Here is a 27,472-nt window from a genome sequence, read left to right on the forward strand (position 1 = left end):
GGTGATAGTGATACAGGAACGCACAGGACAGTCATTGGATAAACAATTATAGAATATGAATGGAGTTATTATCCTTATGGGTGTTTTTAAGGGGGTGATTGGGAATAAAAAATATATATTTTGGGTTTTCTTTATCAGAAAACAACGAGGGCAGAGTTCAAGCTAAACCAGTTTCACGAATATCTAAACACAAGGTCCACTGAATTTGTGTTTCCGGAGCTTTCAGACACACTCCAATGGTCGTCCTTCTTTGTATATATTTTGCTCATTATTTCTTTTGTCAAGCTAATGTTTCTCAGATCAATAATTAATCTTTAAGCTCAACACCGTTATAAGAGTCACATAATAAAACAAATGAGACTTAAATCACATTCTCATAACTTGTATTTACAATGAAACAATGAAACCCGTCAGTGCAGATAAATATAGCTGGATGTATGCTTGGCTGCAAGTCACCACTTAACTTGCGTAACAATGTATATCTTTATTTTGGGCTATGCATGTAAGCACACAGGCCTACAGTTCAATTCCACTGGATCAGGGCTTTTTTTAGGCAACACAAGAATAGGCACATTGATTGGCCGGTTTGTCACATAGGATTTGATCCTTATAGCCACTAATCCTCTTGACAAGACAGCTGACTTTACTGTAAATCTCCTTTGTTTGGTTAGAGACCAATTTTAGATTAGGTCAGTGACATCTGTGGATTAAAAAGTGAGGCTCAATCCATCCAAATAACATTTCAGGCAGAGAATCTGTAACTGCTGCAGGACAAAACAGCCTGACAGTCAGAAAAATGCTAATTTATGGATTGAAAATAGAATAATGATTAGAATTATGCAACCCAGAACTGTTTTGTTGAAGAGCTATCCTTGCTTTTTCATTTCCTAATGTGATGCATTTGGAGAAGGCCATTATCATAAGCACTCTACAGGTAGAGAGAGAGACGCTGCAGGTCAAAAAGCAGCAGCAGCAAGAGAAGTCTGGAGGATTAAAGTGGTTGGACGACCTGGAAAGACACTGTGTGTCAAAATTGAATTTGAAACAGACCTTCTACTTGCTGCATTGTAATGTTACATTAGAATTGCATGAAGGATAGGTTTTTTTCATGGCTTCATCTTGTACTGCAGGGCTCTCAAACACATAAGCTCCTTCAGATGTAACATGACATTTGACATCTGGTGCCCGTGATGTACATGCCACTTCTCATTAGGAGGGCCCCGAACCAATTAACTGGAGAGGGCATGTGAATATAAAACTGTCAGCATCACTCAATGACAAATCTGCTTTTTAAGCCAAACAATGATTGGCTGAATTAGACATGCAGTCATCTGTGTACTGTAACCCCTTCAGTGTCTTACTTAAAAATGAATTGCCACATATTGCAAAACTATTAAAAGAAACCACAACTCCAAACAAGATGTATTATAATACCACAAGGAAACATGCAGAACAAGCCATCGTGTGCCCATTAAATGGTAGTCGCAAGGTAAAAAATTAAGTTAATTTGTTCCCCCCAACTCTGCAACAGTTCAGAAATAAAATGTAAGGCAAAAACCTTGAGGGAGACGTGTGTCTATAGGGAACTGGATGGAGACGTTGCAGGAATATGAATTCATATTTGCTTCAGTAAAAATCAATTAACACATGAAATCCAATTTGCCAGTCCATAAAATTGTTTTCAGGATATCCCATCAAGTGCCTCTCAAGCAACCCGTACATGCACTTATTAGTTATAATCTTGACCTTGGTTCTCTTGATTTTAGCTTTGAAATCAATGTGTCGCGTCCTACAAGAACTCTGTTCATTTAATGATAAGCCACACATGCACAAGCTGGATCATCTGATAACCACACAGAGCTTCTATAGTCACTCGTGGCAATCTTATCAGGAATGACCCACCAATATTTATCTAATTAAAAAACAACATTTTATACGTAATTTATTGTAATATTTGTATTTTTTTCACATTTTTGTTTTTGTTGTCAGTGAGCGTTCATAATTTAAACAAGTAAGCATAGGGGTATGGGGGCTAGGTCAGCTAAAAGTATCTACTTTTGCTCAAGAATGATCCTCTAGTTTTTTCCATTCTTATTTATTCATTAATGTTTCTTGCTTTCACTTACAACTATCATGTATGTAATGTATTGGGTTCTGCATGCATTTACATGTAGCCTATATGTGATTTATGTTTGTATTTCTCCCCTGCATAAGGTTTGAGAAAGCAATAAAAATAGACATTTTATGTAGTGGGGAGGATATATAATTGGTACGAGCAGACTACAGAAGACCAAAAGGAAATATTCCCCAGACACAATTCCATTTTATTTTAAGTTAAAACACAATAAATAGTTGATTAGAAAAAGGACAGTCGTTTATGATATATATAGAGATGATTTACCAGCTTGGCCATTAAATATCTTGGAACATAACCTCGTGGTAGAGCAGCTTACTGAGATCTTTTTTTTTTTTACATGTTAAATATTGATGTTTTTTTCCACCCACATTCTCCATATCGCTGCCTTTATTTTGAAATGTCTCTTACCGGAAGCACTTACAGGGCGGAGTCGCCGGTTTTCACTTCCTTGATGCACACAGCTAACAGGGCTGCACAATGAAAATTCTAACTTTACTAAGCTTGTTAGCCACACATGTATCAGCTGACAGCGTCAACATTGAGGTGAGTGTGTATTATATCACATACAGCAAAACAAAGCAAATTAGTTAGTTTGACGTTGGATTTGACCTGAAATATCGTTCCCATGTTAGCCGTCTTTGCAGTCATGCTAACACTAGCTGTTTTGGTGTTTGTTTGCACGAGCACAAATTCGATTTAAAAAATACAGACATTTATTAGTTTTCTCCACTTGTTCCTCAGGATAACGCAGGACAGTTCTTCAGCAGTGGTCATACAAACAACTGGGCTGTTCTGGTGGGTATTCTATTGATTAAAACGTTATCGTTACATCTTCAGTCTTACATTGGTCTGCTGCATTAATGATGGGAGCCGCAGAAACACGTTTGTGACTCAATAAACCGGCTGTGTTTGATACACAGGTGTGTACGTCCAGATTCTGGTTCAACTACCGTCATGTGGCCAATACCCTGTCCGTCTACAGAAGTGTTAAGAGGCTGGGCATTCCTGACAGGTAGGTGAACTGTGATACGATGTCTCATTTATTGTGTCTTCTTTATTCAATGGTGATAATAACCTAGAGGCACAGACAGGCACTGAATCATTTATATTCATAATGGTGTTGATGATGGGGAGCAAATATAAGTGGCCTCGTGGTCATGGCCTCCACTACTGATATGTAGGAGGTTACACATGAGAACATATTACACTTGTATTTTGTCATTTGACAATAGGGAGGAACATATATGTATATTTTCATAACTGTGTGAGCACACTTCTACACACTGTGAGGTGCAGAGCAGTTAGAGGACAAGCAAAAATGTCCATTAAAACATAACTTCTTCTCCAATATGCTACGTTTAAACATGCTTTGGTTTCTCTTTTTCAGCCGCATAGTTCTCATGCTGGCTGATGACATGGCTTGTAACCACCGAAACCCCAAACCTGCCACAGTGTTCAGCCACAAGAACATGGAGCTGAATGTGTACGGCGACGACGTGGAGGTGGACTACCGAGGATATGAGGTCGGCTCACGTTTCACTCAGTTTTACACACTGTAAAGTGTATTTCATAGAAAGCAAGTTCTAATCTCTGCAGTCTGTTTGAAGTCATTATACCTTCCAACAGCCTCTGGATTTTCAAACTCTTAATTTCTGCATATCAATTTACAGATTGGAAGCAAAAAAAAGTTCTTACTCCATTGAGTTTGAACCAGCATCTCTGGTAGGCAGATAGTCACAGGAGCAGTAGGGAATTGAAGGCTGCCACGGTCAATGTTATTTGTCCAGTGTTGGGCTCTGTGTGTCCATCAGGAAATGACTTGATATCATCTGTATTCTCACATAGAGGAGCACCCAAGTGTTTTGTCTGTCACGACAAGGCAGAGGCCCAGTGGCGTATCCACTCCTTATCACAGGATGTTTTTTATTATTTACTCTGCTTTGTGCTGGTCTCTTAAATATGAATACACACTGGACTGCCAATCGATATTTGCTGAAGACTGGTAATCATGTGAAAGAAAAGCTGATAAAGCTCAAGAGGGGAAAAAAAAAAAGAATACAGTGATTAATTGATTCTCGCAGTTTAATTAAATGATAAGTAGAGCAGTTAATGTACACTGACCCTACTGATGCAGAGGACACGTTTGTGATTTCATTGATAATTAATTCTGCGAGTGAATTTATGTTTTTTTACAGTCTCAACCTGCTCGCTGCTTCTTTTTTTTTTAAAACCTTTTTGCATTAGATTAGAAGATGCACATTACATAATATATCACTTTTAATCCATGCTAGGTAATGGAAATTGTTGCCTTGTACTGTTTCAGGTGACCGTGGAGAACTTCCTGCGTGTTTTGACCGGCAGGCTGCCGCCCAGCACTCCACGCTCCAAACGCCTCCTCTCTGATGACCGCAGCAACATCCTTATATACCTGACAGGTAAATTCAGGACAAGTTCACCCTCAAATACTCCACTTACATTATTTATATATAACTAGTATGGAATGCGCAGTGATAGACACTTATGTGTAGAGTGTCTAAACCTCTGTCTTACCGAAATACTCCTTCTATTTCCCAGAGAAGGGACACAAACATACTTCTTATGGCTTTCAGTTACAGTACATGTAGGTGAAGAGTGCAAGATCACAGTGATGTTTCCATCAGATATGTAGCAGAAGGTGCCAAGCCACTTGCATCTCCATGCATCTTGTCTTTTCATCAATGCAGTTACTGTAGTAGATGATGGCCTCAACAACAGCCACACTCATTGAATGTATTTCTTTGTCTTATTTATCTGTGGCTGAATGGTGCCAAAATCCTCTCTGCCTTACAGTTACAGTGCTTATTGCTGCCAGTCCACTGTCCTTTTCATGTTCATGTGTGGTTTTCTATTCTACTGTATATCATGGATACATTACTAAATACTTCTATGTTTGTTTAACAGGCCATGGCGGAAATGGCTTTCTGAAGTTCCAGGACTCTGAGGAGATAAGTAATGTGGAACTGGCCGATGCTTTTCAGCAGATGTGGCAGAAAAGAAGGTAAATAAACTGGAGAATGTCCAGTGTTTCCCCTACCGGTATATTAGCGGGGGCGGCCCGCCCCTCCCGCCCCCCCCTTGAAGGTCGAGTTAATTTTGTTTAATATATTTACACGATGGCATGTCATGTCTGACTCTACGTGGTCGCTCGTTCACAATTCCTCTGCTCTCTGTATCGCGCACGGCGGAGTTCCGCTCCGATCCGCTCGCACACAGGTGAGCACACTCCCACCGGCGGCTGTGGTGAAGATGCAACAGCAAGTAGCACCTCCAGCGGTTGAATTTAACCTTTTGATTATAACGCAGGACTTTCAAAAGGTTGAACCTTGAGCGTTATCGGTTAACGTGGTCACCTTGCATGTTGCGCTGCTCGCTGTCCCTATTTGACCAAGACTTGGTTGCCAATTTCTCAAAATGGTTTGCGAATGGCAAGCTCTACTGTGGAGCTGAAGCAGCTTTATATAAACAGAATCAACCAACAGAATTCTGTCAGTGCTAGTTCTGTTGAAACCTTATTTCCTGACCTGTTAATCTAATGCAACACATCCTGTAACAGCGAGGGGATTCCTGTTATTCCTACATCAACATACCCTCGTATGAAAGAGAGACCGTCTCTGTTTATAAATGGAATCGGTTGCTTATTAAGTTGCCGCGGTGTTTTAATTTGTTCATCGCGAGTCACTAAATGAGCAAACGCAGCTTTGTGCTTCCCTATTGTCCTCCCAACCTATCAAGGAAGAGTGTCTGGGTTACACTCGGGGCCCCAGGCTGCTCGATAAAAGTTTATTGACGCCAGCTTTTGATGCTGATGTGATAATTGCTGGCTGGAGCTTCCAAATTACAGTCGCCATAGAGACTTGGCCACCTTCCTTCCGTCGTCTCCAAACCACCTCGGCTCAGTCAACCGGATGTAAATGTCATCTCATGTATGCTTAAACAAGGGGAAGACGTTTAAGGACATTTTCTACTATAGTAAAGGGAGGAAGGAGGAAAAGGAGGGAGGGAGGAAGGGAGGAAGGGAGGAAGGGAGGAAGGGAGGAAGGGAGGAAGGGAGAGTCCGTGTGCGTTGGTGTGTTAGAGGAACTGAATGAAGCTGTTGGTTTTTCTTGGTCACCATGGCAACTGCAGTATGAAAGATGGCTAGAAGGTTTGTGCTATAACAGGTATTATTGGAGCCAAGAGACGAGTGACATGCCTGCTGTGTATTCTCTCATCAGTACTGTTTGAGAATGTACACGATCCTCTCTCTCTCTTTGTGTGTGTGTGTGTGTGTGTGTGTGTGTGTGTGTGTGTGTGTGTGTGTGTGTGTGTGTGTGTGTGTGTGTGTGTGTGTGTGTGTGTGTGTGTGTGTGTGTGTGTCACCAGGTACAACGAGCTGCTCTTCATCATTGACACCTGCCAGGGTGCCTCCATGTACGAAAGGTTCTACTCCCCAAACCTCATGGCCTTGGCCAGCAGTCAAGTTGGAGAGGATTCGCTGTCGGTGAGTTAGCTGCCCTCGCATACATCGAGGACATTTTTTTTTTTAAATTAAAAATCATCAATCAGTTTGTCAGGATTTCTAATAAGCAGTGTGGTTTGATGGAGCACATTGCAACTGGAGACTCATTCTGACTCTCCTCCAGACAAGAGTCACATTTCTGTAAATTTGAATATAATAAGTCTTTTCTTGACCTGCAACTTACACTTATGCGAATAACGAACAGAAGCAGTGTCCGACGTACTGTACGCTTGTGTATATAGTTAAATCCAAACAGTGGATCCTATGCGTTCTTTTGTCATACTTATAATACCAGGACTACGAGGACACTACACTGAAAAACAAGTCCTTTATTTTCATTTCTTCTTTCTGGTGCCAGCTTTGTACCTTGGACGTTCATCTCTAGCCTCAGTGTGTTAGCACTGTATCATGTATGTGGCCATTAAGTGCACATACAGTACAGGGTCCTTGTTTTAAACATGACCTCGTCTTAAACATTAAAAAGTCACTCGGCTAAGTATTTTCAACCAACTCTTAAACAAGTAATACAAAACATAAAAAATATTTAAATAAGGTCAATAAGTCTTTATCCTCAGGAGGAACTTCACAAGCTACCCAGCAGTGCATAACTTAATACGTACTATAAATAGATGAACAAATTAGAACCATTTACTGCAATACCAACGTGGTTTATCATTTATATTTGAGTGAAAACAATAGAATTATGCTCAGAGTTTAGCAGTGTGGAGTCTTTTTATTGATACATGAGCTTCAAGTTTTTGGAAATGTGTGAATTGTTCAAAATGTTTGTCTGTACAATGGAGAAAAACTGAAATACGGCACTTTTATTTCTGGGAATTTCACCACAGACATCGAGTTTGTATTACTGCAAATATTTAAATATTGTCAAAATACCTTAAAAAAAAGCTGTGTTGGCTGTTTAGAAAAATCATGAGCCGCGTTTAATCATCTAAATACTGTTTCCTCTCCACATTACAGAATGACACCCGTGTCACTTGGCGTTACACACTTTGCCTCACCGATTAGGCAAACGTGGCAGAGCTGGAAAACAAGTTGTCAAAATATTGTTTCTTTTGATGTCATTAGTATTACCCAGAAATTACTGTTGGTGCTATTTCTTTCATCCGACACCATCTGTGAATATGAAGTAAGCACTGTGTAGTTTAAGTTGATGGCAGTTACTCATCAAAAATAGAACTAAAACCTCAAATAATAGTGCATTGAAACAGAGGGTAAGGAATCTTTTGTGGGGGATGTCACATGTTTGTCAGTGTCTTGAAAACAGGTAAGGAAAACGACACCTGTGCTGTTGGATAATAACTTTTTGTTATTCTTGTATTTCCTTCTTCCTTTTCCTTTTCTAGCACCAGCCAGATTTGGCCATCGGAGTCCATTTGATGGACCGTTACACCTTCTACCTGCTGGAGTTCCTGGAAGACATCCACCCTTCAAGCAAAGCCAACATGAACGACCTGGTGAGGACGTGTTGGTTTAGGTTTGGACTGTTGGTTTACAAAAGATTTGAAGACTTTTGGCTCTGAGAAACCTTTTTGTAATATTTTAGAGACTAAAGTATTTAAGGTATATCAATGATATAAACATTTTTGCTTGATAACGAGTAATAATTGGATCAACTTATTGATTCAGCACTCGTGAACGATGCACACTTATTGATGCTCCACATGTTTTATGTATAGAAAGTGTTTCTGCCACATCTGTACACACTCGAGCTGTAGATGTTTTACAGAAACGTATTGTTTTTTACAAGTTTGTTTTATCTTTATGTAACTTCATATTTACTTCAAGCTACAGTGTTAACCTTTATTCACTTCCAAGGAGTGAGAATACAGAAAAGAAAAGGTGCCAAACTAACAAAAAATAATAAACAATAGTTAACAACATCAGTTATTTATGTTGCCAAACATTCACTGGATTCAGCTTCTCCAATGTGAGGATTTTATTCTTTTAGATTTTATACCGCTGCATGCACTTACTTAACACTTACTTGATTATAATTGGATTTTGGTCAGACAGCACAAGCAATTTGAAGACAATTTGGGTTCTGAGAAATTGTGAATTGCCTTTTTCTTGATATGGATTAATTGGTGAACCCCCAAAATAACTGCAAGATGAATCATTGTTAAATAATAGTTAGTTGGTTTAGCAGATGGTCATGATGAAGGACTGTGGGGAACAGGGGGACTCGGTTCCTCTTAAAGCATTTGTCTGGTGCTAAAGGAGATGAAAGTCACACAGGACTCTGCACTTGAAGCAGAATGTCTGATACGGTGTTATGGCTGTTGGCCTTTTGACACATGATGATGATGGTGAGTACATGCTGCTCCGGGCCATGGCTCAATCTCAGCAGCACCTCCCTTTTCATCTGTTAAACTCCTGCAGAGATCTACTGGCCGCAGGGACCGCCCCCCCCCGCCACACCTAACCCCGCCTCATCAGAAGATGCAATCAAAACACCTCAAATCCTCACTCCTGCACTCAGTCTGAGCTCGATCGATGTGCTCTGACTAATGCTTATTATTCTTTCCAATTCTGTTCCTGGAGATGCACTCTTTGTTCTTGAGCTATTATGTGGAATTCAGGATCCATACTATGGATTCACCAGATGAGCTCACCAAGTTTTTTTTCTTTTTTTTTTTTTTTTTTTTCTTTCTTTCTTCTTTTTAATCCAGTCTGCAAAGGCTCGCCCTTTGATGATACAGAAAATTGTCTCCACCTTCCCAACAAAATGAATTAGCAGTCGTGTGTTTTTTAAGTCCTGTTGGGCTGATAGAGACAACGTTCACCTCGGTTTAATGGTTTTCTTTGTCTTTTCAAATGGACAACACACTGATGAATCACACAATTAAGAGGATTAACCCCACACGTGGTAACACACCAGCCACTGAAAGATGTTTAATTGACAAAGGCGTGCACAAATGTCATGCTCTTTGCCTCTAATCTTCTCCACACACTTTTGTATATTTTAACACCTCCCACTGCAGTTCTGCCCTATCTGTGTACGAAAATTAAGGCAAACAAATTCTTTAATATTTAAGTGACCTACACCATGTAATGAATGCTAAAACTCCTTATGGCAGCATGATTGGATATTTACAGTATTTATCATTTTATTTGTTTTTCTTGAGTAGGTGTCTGTAATGGGAGTAGAGTTTGTGCGCTGTGTATTTCACTAACACACTGCTTGTGTTTTGTTTGCTTCCCCAGTTCAAAGTATGTCCCAAGAGTCAGTGTGTGTCCACACCGGGCCACCGTACTGACCTTTTCCTGAGGGACCCAGGAAGTGCCCTCATAACAGATTTCTTTGGTAGTGTGCGCAAAGTCGAAATCACCATGGAAACCATCAACTTGACCGACCCCATCGAGCAGGTGGAGCAGAAGTAAGCTGAGTTTATTTGTTTTTGTTTTCACGAGTGTAATTGTTGGTTGAAAAAAATAAATGGCATCTGTTCGTCTTGAGATTATCTGGATGGATCGCTAAAGCAAAGTTCAAATAGTAGGTGGGATGCTAAACTGTGCATCGTCTTCTATATGAGACATGTTTATGAGACACTTTGAAAAGCATATAGGTGTCCTCTCCAGGGTCTTAACATCTGATTAAAGGTAAGTCTACCTTTTCATTGAAGGCCGTCTGGAACAATCTGCCACTGACAAACGGTCTCAAACCCTGTATTTTACACATTTTTTAAATTATGAATTCCTCTAAAGCACAATACACAATACTCTTTGTCTTTAGAAACATAATGCTACTATAATGCACTACAAATATCGTTCTGGGGAAAGTTAAATTACCGTTAGCTCCAAAGTGAAGTGATTTTGGAGGTAAAAGCCTCTCTTTGTTTTAATTGAAGGGCTGCGGGTGAAATTCGTTTACGATTGGTTTCCGACTTACTAGACTTCGATTTCTATTTAGAACGTCTCTCATTAGTGAAATTGATTTCTCTACTAATGATGTGTCGAGTGGTTGATCTCTGGGAGACACAGTGGAGGTTGCAATGACTACCCTAAAGGTGGGTTAGTTTTTAAGGCCAACCTATGACATGATTGCGGTAATAATACAGCTGATTTAGATAGTATTTATAATCATTACCAGCCTTTCACAGCAAAGTGCAGATCATAAGTAGACATTTTTTGTGTGTTTGGCTTCAGGCTGTAATTTAGTAACTCTTCATAAGTGGCACTGAGTGAGCAGTAGTGTCGCTGATGGATCATCTGTGGCGCCACCCTGTGTTCACCGGACAGAGTGCATCCAAGTTCATTAAGTTCTCTCTTTGCATGTTTGATGCATGCTGTGATAAATACATTTGGCCACTAGATGTCTGTAGAGAGCTGTCAAACTCTCCCAGTCGCTTTGGTACACTTCTCTGATCCGAAATTGAATTCTCAAAAAGTCCGATTCAACCTCCACATCATCTCATCGTGTGCACGTCATCTCAGTAACATACTGCAAATGCTTTGACCCATTCCTGTAAACGTTTATCTGATTATTACGTTATCAATTACGTATGTCATGTTGATCCAAATGTATTATAATGATTCTCTTTTTAATAGTCTTACCCCCCCAAACATTAGTTCATAGCATCAACAAATTACATTACAAACAGTAAAAACATTTGTGAATCCTGTCCAATCTCATGTAATCAATCTCCCGCTAACAGTAATGTATAATTTGGTGCTGTTTAAATTGGTCATACATATTTTATCATTGTCATCAATACCGTAGGACATGACTCAGCATTTAGGCTTGTTTGCAAACGTTGACACGAGGCCTCGTCCCGCTGATGGCACTGACATGTTCATTCACACACAAATTAACTTTTGAGAGATAAACTTTTAACTATTTTTCAGCAAGTGCCAAGCTTTTGCAGTTAATCCCTTGTGTGTTCCTGTTTGTACGAATTGTTTTGAGAAACGCACTCACTGTTTTGCAAATGTTGAGGATGATTCAACATGTTCCAGCGACTCTGTAAAGTAACTGCAAACATCATCTGCTCAGCCTCCTCTGTGCCTGGTGATGTATTGTTTGCTTTCTCATATGAGTTCCCAGACACACTAATCCCTTAAATAAAGACAATCAGCTGATGTTTTAGGAAACGCACTGCCACGTTGCAAACAGTCCTCCATACATTGACTCATTAGGTTGCGAGTAAGGAAAAGATTGCAGAGCAATACAAATAGATGTGATGGAAATTAAAACTTTATTCTTGATTATGCTCCCCCCCACTTCTATTCATTTCATGAAGATGGGATTTAATTGAACCACTGGGAGGTGTTATAGTGAAGGAATCTAATGTGGTTGGCTGCTAATGAGTAATTAGAGGCAATTGCCGTCCCGATTTTAGTCATCAACTGTTCTGGCCTTAGGCTAGTTAGTCATTTCACACAACTTCCCCCATTACTTTATCATTGATCAGGGCCAACACGTGAGGTTGGCTGATCTCCCATGCAACACAGAAACACATCACCAGCGTTATCGAGCTGTTGCCCTAATTCAGTCCTAGAGAGAGACGTTTTTATCTCCAATTCTGATGTAAGAAAGCAGCAATCCCCGGATTCATTTGATGTGCAATGGAGCCAAGTTCACTGATGCAGCTAAGAACTAGTCGCGTCGTTCTACTTTTAGGAATGATGGAAAACACAAAGATATTCTGGAGGCTAACGACACTTTCCGTCATTTTGTTTGTCACATTAAAGTGCGTCATTATCATTAAGCGTTGGACGAGATTAATACAACACGGGGAGGTGGCCTTTGCGAACTGAGAGGGGAGTTTTAGTGCACAAGGATGTTGTGTGGGGAAAAAACTGACTTTCATCACCAGGATGCTTATCAAATAATGTAAATGGTGTTGTGTATAGACTAATGTAAGAACTGGAGTTTTCAAGGTGACGGCCTTATAAGAGTTGATGGCATGTTGTTGTTAACAAGCTGCCATCTATCAAGTTGGAAAAAAAGCTTTACTTCTTCTAGTTGTTACACGAAACTGAAACCAGCTGAGCTGATGAAAATCAGCTTTAATAACAAAAATGCAGAAATGCAAATGTCTCTATGGGCTTTATTCATGGGTAAGACCAGACATGCAGTTCCACTTTGTCCCCCCCAAGCTTTAATTATAATGTGCATTTTTCACTTAATCCCTTTCACAATCAGTTAATTGGGAAAATAATCGTTAGTTGCCGCCCTACTTACAGTGATCATCCCGCCTCCTTTTTAAAGAAATAAATGTCTGATGAATTGGGCTTTCGTCTATAAAATCAGGACTGGGCTCGGTTAAAGCCTTTGTCAACACATCTGGATCATCTCAAAAAAGCAATAAATGAGAGTGATCGTTATGAGACCTCTGTCTGAACGGCTCTGGTAAAAATGAAATGAGAGCATTTCATAAGACCTGTAAATGGGTTGTGTTAAACTCAGTTTGTTCGCCCAGAGCGAAAATATCACAGATGTCCTCTGAAACATTCTTTTTATATATATATATATATATATATATATTGCTTTTTATTCCATTCTTGTCTTCTCATCTGGCCACTCAGACAAGATGCACAGGATGTTTAGAGAAGCTGGTTACACTGAGTCTCTTAGTCATTCTCTTGCTCGCTCTCTTCCCCTTTTTTATTCTCTCACCCATTTCTAAACGGCTGCTTTTTCCCTCAGAACCAGCGCTTCCATTAAGTGAATTGCTCTTGATGGAGGGGACGTTTTAATGGACCCCCTCAATCCTCTTCATTATACATGGGCTTAACAGTGTAATGACATTGTGTAGTTGCTCCCTTCCAGCCATTCGTACTTGTTGACCAAAACATGTCATCTTGTGGGTCACAAAGCTCCAAGGATAATATCAGTAATCAAATTAAAGCTGAGTTAATAGCACAGTTCAGTAATAAAGTACATTTAATGGAATTTGTGACCTGCAGCGCTGGACAGAGTCTACAAATTCCACTTGGGTCATTAGTAGAGCAGATGTTAAGAAGAAATTTGTTTGACCTAAAGATGGCAGCTGGAGGCAGCAGTGACACCAGAGCTGGAGGTGTGGAGGGTGCAGTCGCATCCATTAGAGTCAGCTAAGTGGATTGAAAGATTTATATGGAAAATAAAGAAGGAAGTGTTTTGAATCGAATTAGAGTTCATCTCTTATGCAAAGTGAAAAGTGGGGAAATGGCGGTGAGTCATCGGTGCTCGGTGACACATTTCCACTGGCAGTAAGAGCTCGGTGCACATAGAAGGCTCGGCAGGAGATCTTCTGTCTCTGTTCCTGTCTGTCAGAGCAACTTCTGCCCTACCGCACAGACGTAAGTGAGAAGAAAGACTGGCAGAGAACTGGAGTTGAATAAAAAAGGGATAAAGACGGGAAAATAAAGAAGGAAGGGCAAGAGTCCAAAAGCCGGAGAGAAAGAATTTCAACAAAAGTAACTCGGAGGAAAGAAAGAAGAGAAACAGGTTGCTTCACACAGCGAGTGGTGGCTCACTCTGGGATATGGCCCACTTTGTCAGCAGCTGTCTGACCTGAACTTTCTTTGATTAGCCAAAGACAGCCTCTCAGTCGAACCTCCACTCCACTGTGACCTTTAGCTGAGACTCTTCTTCCTCACTCTGTATGTGCGACTGTGATGTTGGAAACAAAGTCTCACAGACATTTAAAAAACGGCACATCACAGTAGTGGTGAATCCACAGTGATGAAATGGGTTCATCATGTGTTTGAACTGTTTCCTTGCTTTTATGTTTTTGTTTGTTGTTGTTGAACACAGATGATGGTAAACCTACAAAAACACATAGTTAATGCAGTTCAGAGTGTACAAGATGAAGATAAATAGGTAGCCAGTGGCCTCACAGACTGCTCCTCTAAGAGCTGTCATTCCAATAGTTATGGACCAGAAAATCAAGGACGGGGAGCCATTCAGTCTCACTGAATCTTTAAAAACACTCACAAATATAAAGTTCCGTCTCTGAAAAGGCTCAGCAAGTAAGCCTAAAACAGCCGGGCGCTGTAGTGTTGCAGCGAAATACAACGGGAGTAAATTGTGTATTTGTTTGTCGTACTATTTTCAGATGCGGATTTGGTGCTCTAGTGAGTATTTACAGCAGCAACGTGGTGTCTACGGGGTTTACTCAAAGTTAATTACAGTCCTTGTGTTCGTTGTAATGATGGAACATGTAACCCAGTGTGGCTCATTAGGGCTTTTTTTTAATTGCTTTTGGACAACAACGGCAGCAGGACGGCTCTGTGACTGGATAGCCAGTTCTGTGTCTTTTAAAGGTCACAGGTTTAATACATCTTGTCTCACGTTAACAATATCTATCCATTAACGGCCATGTGCTTACCCTCTTTCAGTGTCCATGAACAAGACTCTGAACCACAAATGACTTCATTCTTTCAGGGCATGCTTTTAGATATACGCTAACTTCTTCTCGTGAATCGGAAATCATTCCTCCACCTTCATGGAAGATCTCCCAATCCCTTAAGGAGACGAGGAGAGAGGAGGCTTCTGGAGGAGCCGAGAGTGAGGAAACATAGATATTTTTAGGATGTTTTTTTTCGGCTCCTGCAATGTAAAGTAGGCAAAAGGACAGCTGAAATAATATCAAACCATGTCAGGACTCTACAAATATAACTGTTCCCTGTTGTATTCATCAGTTATAGTTATGTAAGAAGATTTAATACGCCATTTAACTTCACCGTTTGTGTAGTGCCTCCTAAGGCGCTGTTCTAACCGCATTCCTTAATGACATTTCACCTTGATATTACTTACGCATACTCCACTGGACAACTTGAATCACTGATTTTACACATCAGTTTGTTTACAGGCATTGGGGAGTTCTGCTAAACGTCTGAAAAAACGTAGTGTGGTGCCTTTTGTTGGAGCTGAAGTCTGATTAATTTCCTCAAGTGATGCCATTTGAATTAGCTTCGGTTCGTGCGGAAGACTACAAGGTTGAAAGGGAGAAATATATGTTTGTGTCGAGTTAGAAAGAAGTGAGCTCACCAGAGCTCTGCAGCACGCTCCTCATCTCCGCTTGAGGCCGCTACAAGCGCAACTAGCTTGAATCTCTTGACACATCTGTCGGCTGTGGAGTGGCATTGTGGGTAATCTAGGCACTAGGTTTTGACCAGGTTGAAGAACGCGTGGAAAAACAAAGATATTTCTGGTTCTGCTGCATCAACAGGAGTGCAATTCTAAATGGGTTGAGTTGTCGATCAGACCCAAGGCTACATATCATGACCGTGTTTACGTGTCCATTATAACCGCCCAATGGTGGTAGTACAGACTGATTCAGGTAAATTGCATAGTCTGAAAGGCGTTGCAATCCAGAGTAGCATATTGTACATATTCTGTCATTTTTCTGCGTTCTTTGTGTTACTGACCCTCCTATAGAAACCCTTTTCCACTTTTCTTTGTGGATTCAGGTAATTCATTGCCTCACTGCTCATGCCGCAATAAAAGGCAAAGCAGAAAATTCCGTTTATATTTCTTTAAACTGGCAAAGAGCCACCGAGATGATGCACCATCAGAGGACCGATCTTAGCGACTGAGACGCGGTACCAATCAAATTTGATTAATTGCTTCTTTTGCTGTTTACTCATTTTTTTTAACTTAATTAAAAAATAAATAAATAACCAAAGTGCAGAGAGTTTGGAGCTCTAATGCTAACAGAGTGCTTTTGTGTGTTTTTTTTTGTCTTTCAGTTTTGCGAATGAAGAGCTGCAAAAAGAGACGTACTCATATGTGGACCAGCTGCCAGTGTCTGAGATAATCCATCAGGTAAGAGTCCCACACAAACACCAGGGTCACTCGAGGACACTCAAAACCACATGAAGAGTTCCACGTTGATGAAACCCCCGAACATTTTATTTGGGATGAAACTTCCGCTTTTCATGTTTGTCATCTTTTTATGCTTTTTGCGTAGGAAACCATTTATTCTGGCTCCTGTGTTTTTTGTTATTCGAAGGGTGTCCGCGGGTTTTTTCCTTAATTTGGACACAGAACAGAAATGACGTGCAACATCCACTAACAGATGTCTTTGTGTCGTTTCCATGGTGACAGCTCTAAGTGTGAAATGCAAGTGCCTCCTGGTCTCGGTGTGGAGGGGACACCGTGAAATCCAGCAGAATGGATAGGCAGGGTTGTGGCGAGGAATTGTGCATTCACCTCATTCCCAAATAGATTGCGTCTTGCAGTTGGGCCGACCTTCACAAATGAACACCTATTTCTCCTCTTTCCACCTTTAGAGCGTGTGCTCTGCATTCAGAATAGACGGTCTTGGGTCTTCTGTATCACTATTGTAAGATTTTCCATTCAGAGCCTTTTAAATATACCATTTTTTTTTATACTTCCCTTTCAAATTGTGCCTCAGAAAAGTTAAGAAGTCACATTAATCTTGCCTCAGGCAAGAGCAGACATTAGTGGTGCTTACATTTGGGGTTCAGCTGCCTCTGAGAAAGCCATACTTAAATACATTAACATGACCATCAACACAGTATTATCCAATACGAGACCGTGTCGGAGAAGGGCTGTTTCAACTCTGTAGAAACCGTTTCAGCTGTAGATGTATTGGATTGGATGTTTTGATTCACTCTTAACGTTGTTTTAAACCCACAGTACACTACTCGCTAAGCACTGAGCAGCAGACACCCAAAGTTAGTGACTAGCTGGTGAATATAATGGAGAATTTAGCAGCAAAGAGTCAGATATTTCACTCAGGAGATGCAAAACAGACTTAAACAGAAAGGGAATATTGCACTTGGATTCGCCAAGTGGACAAATACAAAGTGTCAGAGAATATGAATATGTCATAAGAATATGTCAATAGTACAGGTTTAATGGTATTTGTTGTTGTTCTAGAAATTAAAATATAAATTCTCATTTTGGCTGCAGAGCTGGTTAGCTGTCTTCTAACACCTTATTATTTTAATACGTTTTTTTACTGAGGAAAATGTGAGAATTGAGCGATAGCGTCTTGCTTTAAATGCTTAAACGCATCCCGAGTAATTTCAGTTGCTGAACTAAGGCCAAATATAAATATATAAAGTCAAAGTGTATAACCTGGCCATGCGATTTTAGAGCCAAAGCAGTGGATCAAAGCGGCTGTATTGTGCCGTTTCCAGAACAATGGTCTACAATATTGATAACAAAGGTCAGATCCAGCTGAACCAAGTAAGTGTTGAAAACATAAAATCCGAAACAATCCTCTGGTCTTGCTGCTGGAATCAACATGGAGTTTGGTGTATATAAAGGAGTCACAGTCAGTTGGCCCAGAGAAATGAAGCTCGCTACAGGCCTGAGCCCTGTCAGACGCTTATTGAGCATTGTGATGGGGAACAGGACGGGTCTCCACACCCAGCGGCGCTCTGGAAAATTGATCACTGAGGACGGCCTCAAAAGCCTGGTTAAATGCAGGCCGGTTTCAGATCTTCTGTTCACGTGAGAGTAAACGGAGTCTGTAATTTTCAATGCACAGAAGCAATTGCGCTCGCACACAAACACGCCCCAGTCTCCGCCGTCTGCTGCTTGGCTTCGTGTCTCGGGTGCGCTCTCTTTTATTTTTGTCTCTTCATCTGTGTACATGTTTTTCTGTCTACCCCCCCCTCCTCCTCTTTAAATGCGCCCACATGGACAACGCACAAACACATTCACCGACCCGACGACCCCTGTCAGAGATTTCGATTATCGGCTAGCGCTCCTGCTGGGTTGAGGATGGGAGTCATGAAGACTGAGTCGTCTCCCTCCCTATCACCATAATCCATCAGCACTGCAGCAGAATGACCGATATCCATAAAGCCTATTGACAGCTCTCCTCTTGTTGATTAGCTGTCATATTGTGCGCCGCGCTCTCCGAGATGTCTTTGTTTTCGTGCCACTCTGGCGGTGTCTTTTGTTGCCGCTGATCAGATGCACTCATCTGAAGAACTAGATGTGATTGAATCTCGTGTGGTTTGATGTCTAGAATATTCTCTAGTGGTCTGATTTCAGTTGTGCCTCCAACAAAAACTAATCTCCCTACTGTGTTTATCTTCTAAGAAACCCATTTTTCCATTTGCCACTAGACCAGACCACGGCTTGTGAGTAGAAAAGTCTTGTTACTGATGGTGGATATATAAGCCTGTGCTACACGGGGTCTGTGTACCAACTTCCTCTAATTGTGTATGTGAGGAGTTGATTAATGTCCTGTCACTGATGGCAGTTGTCTTGCTAGTGGTGACGGGGTGAGTCCCCTCTTCCTGCCACCTTCTTTTCCCATCCTCGCACATCTCATCACGTTGCCAACACCTAATCACAATATGTTCAGCTCTGAAAATAACTAGACGGAGCTCCTTTTTCTTCAGCTCCCTTGTGTATTTAGCTTTTTTTTCCCCCCGTGCCTCGCTGCTGTACGTCCTGGTCTTTTGCGTCAAATTGTTATTTCTTCCTTCGCCAGCTTGACGCCACACCATATGGCTCCAGAGAATTGAAAACGGAAACACTGAAAACAAATGCTTTTCCTCCCTACCAACCGTTGCCAAATCCCCCTTTCCTCACTGAGCCGGCAACATTGTCCCTTTTTCAAATGGGGATGTTGGGATCGCGTGGATCACTGGCCAAACCCACTCTGACGAGCTCTCCCTCTGAATTAGCTTTGCTATGATGCTTGTGCTCAGTAATTAAAGATAATAAGCAAATAAGCTAAAACATGCTTTATGAGAGAATGATACACGCGCTGCTGTCCGAGCACTTAAACGTCCGGGCAATACAGTGGAGTGTCCTGGCAGAACACAATGGCAGCTGTTCTGTCATCAACATAAATTTGCTGCAGTTCTGACCTTGGAGTGCTCGTGTTTGGCAGAGCGTTCCAGACCTCCCTCAACGACCATTAGCATCCTGCACGGCCGTGCTAATTAGCACCGATCAATCAGATGGGTAGCCGTTAATTGATCTTACTTGTGGATTGAATACGCAACACAAAGCGTGTGTAATGGAGGCAGGCTGCTTGAGTCTAAGACTCCGTCCTTGGTTAGTGGGATGTGACATTCCCGTCTTTTCTGCTCCTCACTCTCATTTCTGTGGCTAATATTTTTTTTTCCTCTGCCTCCCTCATGTCGGTTTCTTTTTTTCTGAATAAGCTGCATTCTCTTTCTGTTTCAGTGAAAGTCTCTCATTCAGAGAGCACGCTTGTTTCCATTTTGTCGTGGTCTTGATTTCTATCCAAATTTGATATTCAAAGTAGTTATTAAATTTAGGGCTGTATCAATTAGTCATTAAAGCAATTAGTTGGCCAACAGAAAATAAGCAATTGTGATGAAAGATTATCTGCTGAAGTCATTTATCAAGAAAACATTTAGCTGGTTTCAGCCAGCTTCACAAATGTGACAATTTGCAGCTTTTCTCTGTTTCATAGAGTTATAAAATGGGTGTGTGTGTATCAGGCTGCTGTTCAGACAAAAGTAGCAGTCCAAGGACATCACCTTGGACTTTGGAAACTTGCCATGCAGAATTCTTTCACAGCGTATACCAGCTCTAGACCAATAAATGGGCAGGATATTAGCTTTTTACGGATATATGGGTAGCGTTGTATATGTAGGTTAATCATTTCAAAGACATGTCGGTACAGAAATGAAGATATGATTGAAGCCGGGAACAGAAGGCGGACAAAGTCAAGTCAAAAATAGCAAAAGACTCTTTAAGTTGATCGCTATACATCTGTATTGATCACAATTATTTAATAACCAAAAAGATTGTTCACTAAAGACATAAACAGTCGGGCTACAGTTTATATACTAAAGAAACGATCACATCATTTGCTAGTGAAAATGAGTTGATAACATTTAACTTGTTGAAGAATGTGTAGTTATTACCCTCTGTCCTCTGACTTAATGTCGCTTCTCTTCTAATGTCTTCCCTCTTGACATATGCTCCCCTCTCTGCCGGCGGTGCTGACGTGGCTTCCTGTCACAGTCGATCCATCTCCCTTTGCTCTTCCTTACCCAAGAGGCTTACACACACACACACACACACACACACACACACACACACACACACACACACACACACACACACACACACACACACACACACACACACACACACACACACACACACAGAGAGTCACACACACAGAGTCACACACACCTCTGCCTACCATTGTCATGGAGGTCAACTGCCCCCAATGGCCACGCGCTCCCAGTCCTCTCTTCTGAACGTCCCCTGCCGGGTTCTGCCTCGTCCTCCAGATGTTTAACCCTCAGCTCCTCTCCTTGTCTTCCTGCCGGCCGCTTTGTCACCAATGCAGTAGCCGAATGTATCTCAACCCTAATGTAGTTATGCAACACAGATCTGATATGCATGTCGTGTAGTAGTGAGAGCAGAAATAACCCCACATTGAATACATGCTTTGGACCGCATTTGTGCTGTTTGGAATCGGTGGCTGTGCGACGGCAGCCGGAACTGTCAGATCAGTATTCATCTGTTTGTGTGTCTCAGCGGGACAGAACACTGCTCTGTGTCCGTCTGACCGTAAAACATTGAGGATGACAACTAAAGCATGCTGTCAAGTTTAATTGGGATTTGGGGAGTTTCAGCTAAACTAGAACAGACGGATCAAAATCGACCCGTTCTAAACTGTAGGGCTGGGTATGAGTATTAGATACCTTTTTAAGGTATCGACCAAAGTAACCCGGTAGTATTGAAACTTCAAATTCCAGTCCAACGACAACTGCATTCGATCCTTTTTGTAGCCAGAGCTAGAAAAAAAATGAGCCCCGCAAGCGTTCTTTGACTTGATACGACGTGCGATTGGCGCACGACCGCAGCAGCTACAACCCAAACAACCCGTCTGTGGCGCGGGGTTTTGGAAGGAGTTGGCAGTCCAATGTGCCGAGATGCCAACAAGATGTTCAAAAATATGGCTATCTGGTGTCTGATGAAAAACAGATTTGGTGGTATTTAAACGCAACTGAATAGTTCTACATGATGGGTATTGAATGAAGTATAAAAAAGTTATCAAATGTTCTCTATTGGTTTGTTGTGTCGATGGAAAAAAAGCCTTTAAGCCAACCTGACACCATGGCTGCAAAATGTGCTTTTTGAGTTCTCTTAAAACTAATATCAGGGATTGTTATACCAAGTTTGTTTACAGTGGGGTATTTAGAGCTTTTCGCGGAAAACGGCTGCTTGCCACAACCAAAAATTATGCAACAGCGGTGGGAAAGAACTGGCCGTAAATATGAGGGCCGGACAGCTAAACTATGAGCTCTATAAAGCTCCTTTAAAACCGAGGCGAGCTGCAGATTCAGGTGTTATTTCACTGTGGGGGTCATTATTACGAGCGACCTCTTTTACTTTGTCATTTACTTCATTCATCACTGCTTGAATTTTTACTGCTTGAATTTTTGCTCCATTATTGTGTACACAGCAATGCATGATATACCAACATGGCAGGCTATAAACTTCTGCAAACAGTCTTCTCTCTAATTGACCTAAATTAACTACAAAACTAGCTTTGATGGAAACGGAGGGCCGAGTGACGCAGAGCTGTGCGGATCGTTCTCGCTCGTTCAAAGCAAAAAAAAAAGAAGTTTCCTCGGTACTTTTGAAACCAGACGGTAAAACTCCTCTTCCCTCATCCTATGTGAATAAATCTTTGGCTTACAGCGCTGTCAGCAGCAGGGGAGATAAACCCCGGAGTGGGCTTGAATTTTATTACTGAACTATGACCAGGAATTACCTTTTTTATTTTATTTCTCCGACTGTGTGGAAATCCACTGTTTTCACAATACAGATGATGGACAAATGCATTAAAGGGCCGGTAGACTGTTGTAGGACAGCTGCTCTTCAGAAGCCATAAATAATGTATTTCTTATAATTGTATATGTATCGTATTGAAGAAAGAACATAACACACCTACCGAGTTGATGCATCGGCCTGAAGTTTTGACTGTGAATACCTTGATACTGAGTTAACGCTCAGAAACTCTGCTATTCTGCTTCTTTGGCACCGTGTCAGTGTGCTGGGATCAGATTTGAAACCTCTCATCTGAAATAAACCAAAGTGTTCTGACTTTGAAAGTAGTGTGGTCAGGTTGGTTCCCGTCATTCATAGAAAGGAGTTCATTGAGGCTTTCAGGGCCTTTTGACTTTCACGTGTGCTTTTCTGACGTCCGACGTGTTTTCTGTAGTTTCTGTCACAAAAGCGCCATCGAATCCAACCCTGAAGACGTCCCTTTATATTTTGAGTTTCATTGTCTTGGTGCTTCCACAGTCTGTGAGCAGCTGAGTTCTTTCCACCACATAACCTGCAGCTTGGTTTCTGTTAGACACTATCTGCTGTAGATGTAATGTATGTAGGAGAAGTGCCCGCGGCAGTCTGGAGGAGCGGCCCGTTTCACAATGTGATTGATGTGCCGCAGCTCCTCTCTAAGCCTGAATTTAACTTCTTCAGGCTTCCTTTTTTCCTCCGATATCATTTTATATGTGGTTATTGCATAGTTGGCCAATAGAAGCCAAGCATATTGGGTAATATCTGCATTGTGAATGCAGCTTTAAGTCAGAAGCTCTTTGCCTTGGACCTCCAGCTCTGACCCAACACTGACGGCTCAAATGCCTATAGCATGTCTCTGCTTTAGCATTCTGGCTGGCAGTGAAGCTCTATTGATTTGTCTTGATTGAGCTGTTAAATAAATTTGGGGTGAGAAGTAATCCAATTCGACTGCTATCTTCATTCTTTCTAAGTTAGAACATGGCAGCGTTGTTACGTAAACCTGGAGATTGTGTTGAAAAGGTGTTGAGTGGACCGTGTCGTGAACACCCGAGGCATGAGTCCAGCCACACACAGCTCCTGAAGCTAACTCTTAGCCTCATTTACCAAGAGCTGTTAAAGTAGTAGGACATTTTCACCAGCCGGTAGTAATTACAAGTTGTAGTAGTAATTATTCATGATTTTAAGAAACATGTCATGATACCTGTTTGAGACGGAGCCGTGGTTGATGATCAGGAAGGAGAGTTTGAATATAACTGAAGTGTTCAAATGTTCTCAACAAGTTTTGTGAAGATGTTCGCTGCCAAAAGCACATTTGGCGCTTAATGGGTGGACAATTTTAGACACTGTGTATATTTAACACGCTTTGCAATATGTGCCAGTCTCCTATTTGTATATTCACAAGTACTGTCCACTGTGCATATGCCAATTCAGTACTTCTCAACCTCTCATAAAAAGGGAAATTCTGCAAAATATTAATGTCCGATTGAGTTGTACAGGTCATTAAAATTCAATGAGTGATACTTGGCTGTGGTATCTTAAGCTGCATTAATGAATGTGTGGCCACATAAGCCAGGGATGTCTGAATCTGTAGAGCAGTTTAAAAAGTTTCACTGGCTAACTAGTTAGCAAACGTCTCTGACACCCAGGAGACACAACAACAGTACCATTCACTAACGAAGAACCAAACAAAAGCACCTTAAAACCTGTTGGTATTTATTTACATTCTCTCTCCATTACATGCACTTAACCAGCGCCTGACTGATTTATAATGCAGCGTGGAGGACGTTTGGTTTCCTAGTTGACTTCTGTCCACCTGATGAATGAGATTCTCGGGCCGGGTATCGTGGGACGTTTTCCCTTCGTGGTGCCGTTATAATACTTGTGTTTTGGTCGCGATGCCAATAACCTTTATCGTGATACCTTACATTGAGGAAAATCAATATGTTGTTCTACAAAACCTTTTTTCATTTAACTAAAGTAGAACTTCTTTAATGTTGTCTAAACACAAGAAGCTGCACAAACAAACAACTTTCCATAAATATAATCGGCCTTAGATAGATGTGACCAGACGTTGAGCTTACATTACTTGTCTTTAATTAATACTCTAATTAATGATAATGCTAATTATAACTCGGAAACACTTTTCGCTTCATGCACCAATGAGCAACTTTCATCGGAGTGTTGCCGCCTCCAACACTACGTATATGCAGTTCTCTCTTACATCCACGTTTCAAAGCCGTGAGTCTGGCATTTTAGCCGTCGCCATCTTTGTTCTTGGCTGTTACATGTTGTTTTTTGGCAACTATAAGTGAAGGTACAGCCATATGCTGAATAAGGAATTTTAGGGTGACCTAAATACAAATAACTTTCATGAACTTAAAAGTTCTCAGACAAAAACACAAGCAACTCCCTGACCGGACAAAGCCCTGGCAGCAGCTTGTCATTCACAAGGTAGCCAAGCCAAATGGGACCATCATTTACTAAATGAACACCGTGCTGTATTGAAGAAGACATGAAACTAGCGATTGAGACCATAAATTCACCTCTACAGGGTTTACTAAGTGTAATAATGACCCTGGACCAGCGTCTAATCTTCCAGGGCCCATCAGTCTGCTGTCAGCCTGGCTCCAACTCCTACTGCTGTGTGTGAGCGTCAAGTATGGATGTACGTCAGAAAGAGTAACTGTACACTAGCTACTGTCACCAAACTATAGGGACACGGGATGAGGATTTGTGTGTCAGCTTGACTGTACTGTATGTTGTGTGTATAGTATGTGACTCAGGCAGAGTTGGGGTGCATGCTGTGTCTCTTGGGGTTTTGGTTTCGGCGATGCCTTTTTCTGACTGGTGACTTCTTGACTGGATGATGGCGGCATGTATAGCAAAGTATAGTATAAATCTCTTAAGTGCGTCCTCGCAGCCTATCCATAGCTTTTTTTTTTTGGCCGCCAGAGATTTCTTTTAGAGGTTAAATCTCATCTCTCTCTGCAGAATATTGTCGCCGCATTAGCATATAAATGTGCTCCTTGTGAGATGCATGTTTAATATGGGGGAGATTTAAAAGTATAATCATACACAAAGTGATGATGTGGCAGTGAATGGGACAAACACATAACAGGGGAGGTGTACTGATGAGCTCTTTGTGTGAACCTTTTGTGGCCGTGTGTGTGAGACAGCAGATAGTGTACATAAAGTGTGTGAAGAGATAAAGCGAGTGCATTTTTGATTCGGCGCCTGCCTGTGTGACTGACTGAACAATCAGCAGTGGCCTCAACTGAAGAAATATACTACTGCTAACCTGCAATCTTCCCCCCTCGCTTTTCTCCCGCATCATCCCCACCTTACCTTACCCCGCCTCCCCCCTTCTCCCCTCAGAAACCAAAGCAGAGAGACTGGCATCCTCCTGATGGCTTCATCCTGGGCCTGTGGACTCTAATCCTCCTGGTGTTTTTCAAGACGTACGGCATGAAGCACCTCAAACACATCTTCTGAGGCCACAGCGTTTACGCCGCTGGATATCTGAGGACGGCTGCAGACCTGGAGCGTTTACTGCAGGCATGTTAGAGGTGCGCTTTCTGACGGGCTTATTTTCCTGAAAAAGGAAAGGAGATGTATGGCACCACAACTGCTTGGCCAGGAACTGTGTGATGCAATTGGTGCCTTTTTTTGGGGGGTTTTGGATGACTGCTCTATGCTGATGAAATTTAACATTTTTGTTACCGCTAGCAGTTCGGCTTTAAACTGTGTTGTGTAGTCTTCTTGACAAGGACTTCAAATACTTATTTATATTTGTGTCAAAAGTTATGTTTTTTTTTTTTTTTCAAGCCATTCCATAATTGATTTGATTTGGTAAAAAAATGCACTGAATTTAGTCTGCAGATAAGAATTTAATTTCTTTTTGAGAGCGTGCTACTCTGCATAAATCAGCAGCAGAAGCCCTTTTTGTTTAAGTGCTACTCAGAACGTCTGCTCGGTCAGAAAAAGGAAAGTGTGGGACGCGGGCAGGCTTATTGGCTGTGAGTGGGCTGTGAAGAGATTACTATTTAATGTCTCCCTTGTCCATATACATTACACCCCTTGACTGTCATATCACGCTCGTGAAGGATAACAATCGCACATAATCCCATCTCGCATGATGGACCCATCCACTTTCCCATTCACCAAATTGCCCTCCCTGTGGAAACATCCATTAGCTCCCGAGCCGTGCACTCCGCTGATTGTATTCTGGGTGATGGACAGCTATTTCCCCGGCCATTCCACGTCTCGCGCTACAGCAGCGATAAGTGAGTGATAACCTAGTAAGCCGCCAGCGGTCCCAAATGAATCTCCTCTGTGCTGGGACGTGTTTTCCTCCTTTCTCCCCCCCCCCACCTCTACCTTTCCCTGCATGTATAACCCACTCTGCATTAGACTCATTGTTTGGAGGGGGAGTGACTGATGCTCAAAGCATATGGATTGAACCTGAGGTAGTTTGTCATTGCTTGTTGGCGTGAGGACCCGCCCATCGGGTGCCCGCTGCCACTGCCCCTCGCGGCTAAAGTGGAAAATAGATGGAGTTGGAAATGAAACCATATGTATCGGAATGCAGCTGCTGCGTCAGCCGCCCAAAGTACCTTTTCTGTCACATTATTTATGCAACGCTTATTTCTTCTTCCTATTTCCTCCTGGTTTCCTTTCAGAGAGAGCAAGATCATTTTATTGCTTCAATCGAAGGATTTTGATACCCTGATTAAAGTTGAAACACTGAATCAAAGATGGATTTGTCATTTTTTTGTTCTTTCTTAATTATTCTAATACTGTATTAAAAACACAAGATCTGCTTTTACTGATGCCAACCCTTGAAGGTATGCCTTGCAGAGCTCAGTCTAAGCTTATTTTATACCACAAACGCATCCTTGAAATCGGTACCGCTTGAGCTGACTTGCACACCTGCTCTTTTGTTTTCTTACTGGAAGCATTTCAAACGATCCAGAAAGGCTTTTCAAAATGTGTTTTTTCTTTCAGTTCCAGCCTTTTATTTCAAAAGACAGAGCAGCCATGGGATCCAAGCCTCAAT

General features: G+C 41.6%; 1 protein-coding gene across 1 annotated transcript; it reads left to right on the plus strand.

Annotated features, from left to right (window-relative positions):
• The first annotated feature begins 2,570 nt into the window (after positions 1-2,570).
• Positions 2,571-27,264, plus strand: pigk (phosphatidylinositol glycan anchor biosynthesis, class K). Its single transcript, XM_079173043.1, has 11 exons — positions 2,571-2,680; positions 2,879-2,932; positions 3,058-3,149; positions 3,525-3,660; positions 4,461-4,572; positions 5,078-5,174; positions 6,539-6,656; positions 8,039-8,149; positions 9,900-10,072; positions 16,374-16,449; positions 25,792-27,264. Exons 1-11 carry the CDS (start codon positions 2,615-2,617, stop codon positions 25,906-25,908), a joined length of 1,152 nt encoding a protein of 383 aa, XP_079029169.1. The 5' UTR covers positions 2,571-2,614; the 3' UTR covers positions 25,909-27,264.
• Positions 27,265-27,472: the final 208 nt, after the last annotated feature.

This window comes from Pholis gunnellus, assembly GCF_910591455.1.
Source record: "Pholis gunnellus genome assembly, chromosome: 14".
In the NCBI taxonomy this organism is placed as follows: domain Eukaryota; kingdom Metazoa; phylum Chordata; class Actinopteri; order Perciformes; family Pholidae; genus Pholis; species Pholis gunnellus.

Bases quoted from the DNA above. Each gene is read 5' to 3' on its own strand.
- pigk (XM_079173043.1), top strand. From the start codon at position 2,615: ATGAAAATTCTAACTTTACTAAGCTTGTTAGCCACACATGTATCAGCT. The intron at 4,573-5,077 runs GTAAATTCAGGA...TTTGTTTAACAG, and splicing joins CATCCTTATATACCTGACAG to GCCATGGCGGAAATGGCTTT. The intron at 6,657-8,038 runs GTGAGTTAGCTG...TTCCTTTTCTAG, and splicing joins TTGGAGAGGATTCGCTGTCG to CACCAGCCAGATTTGGCCAT.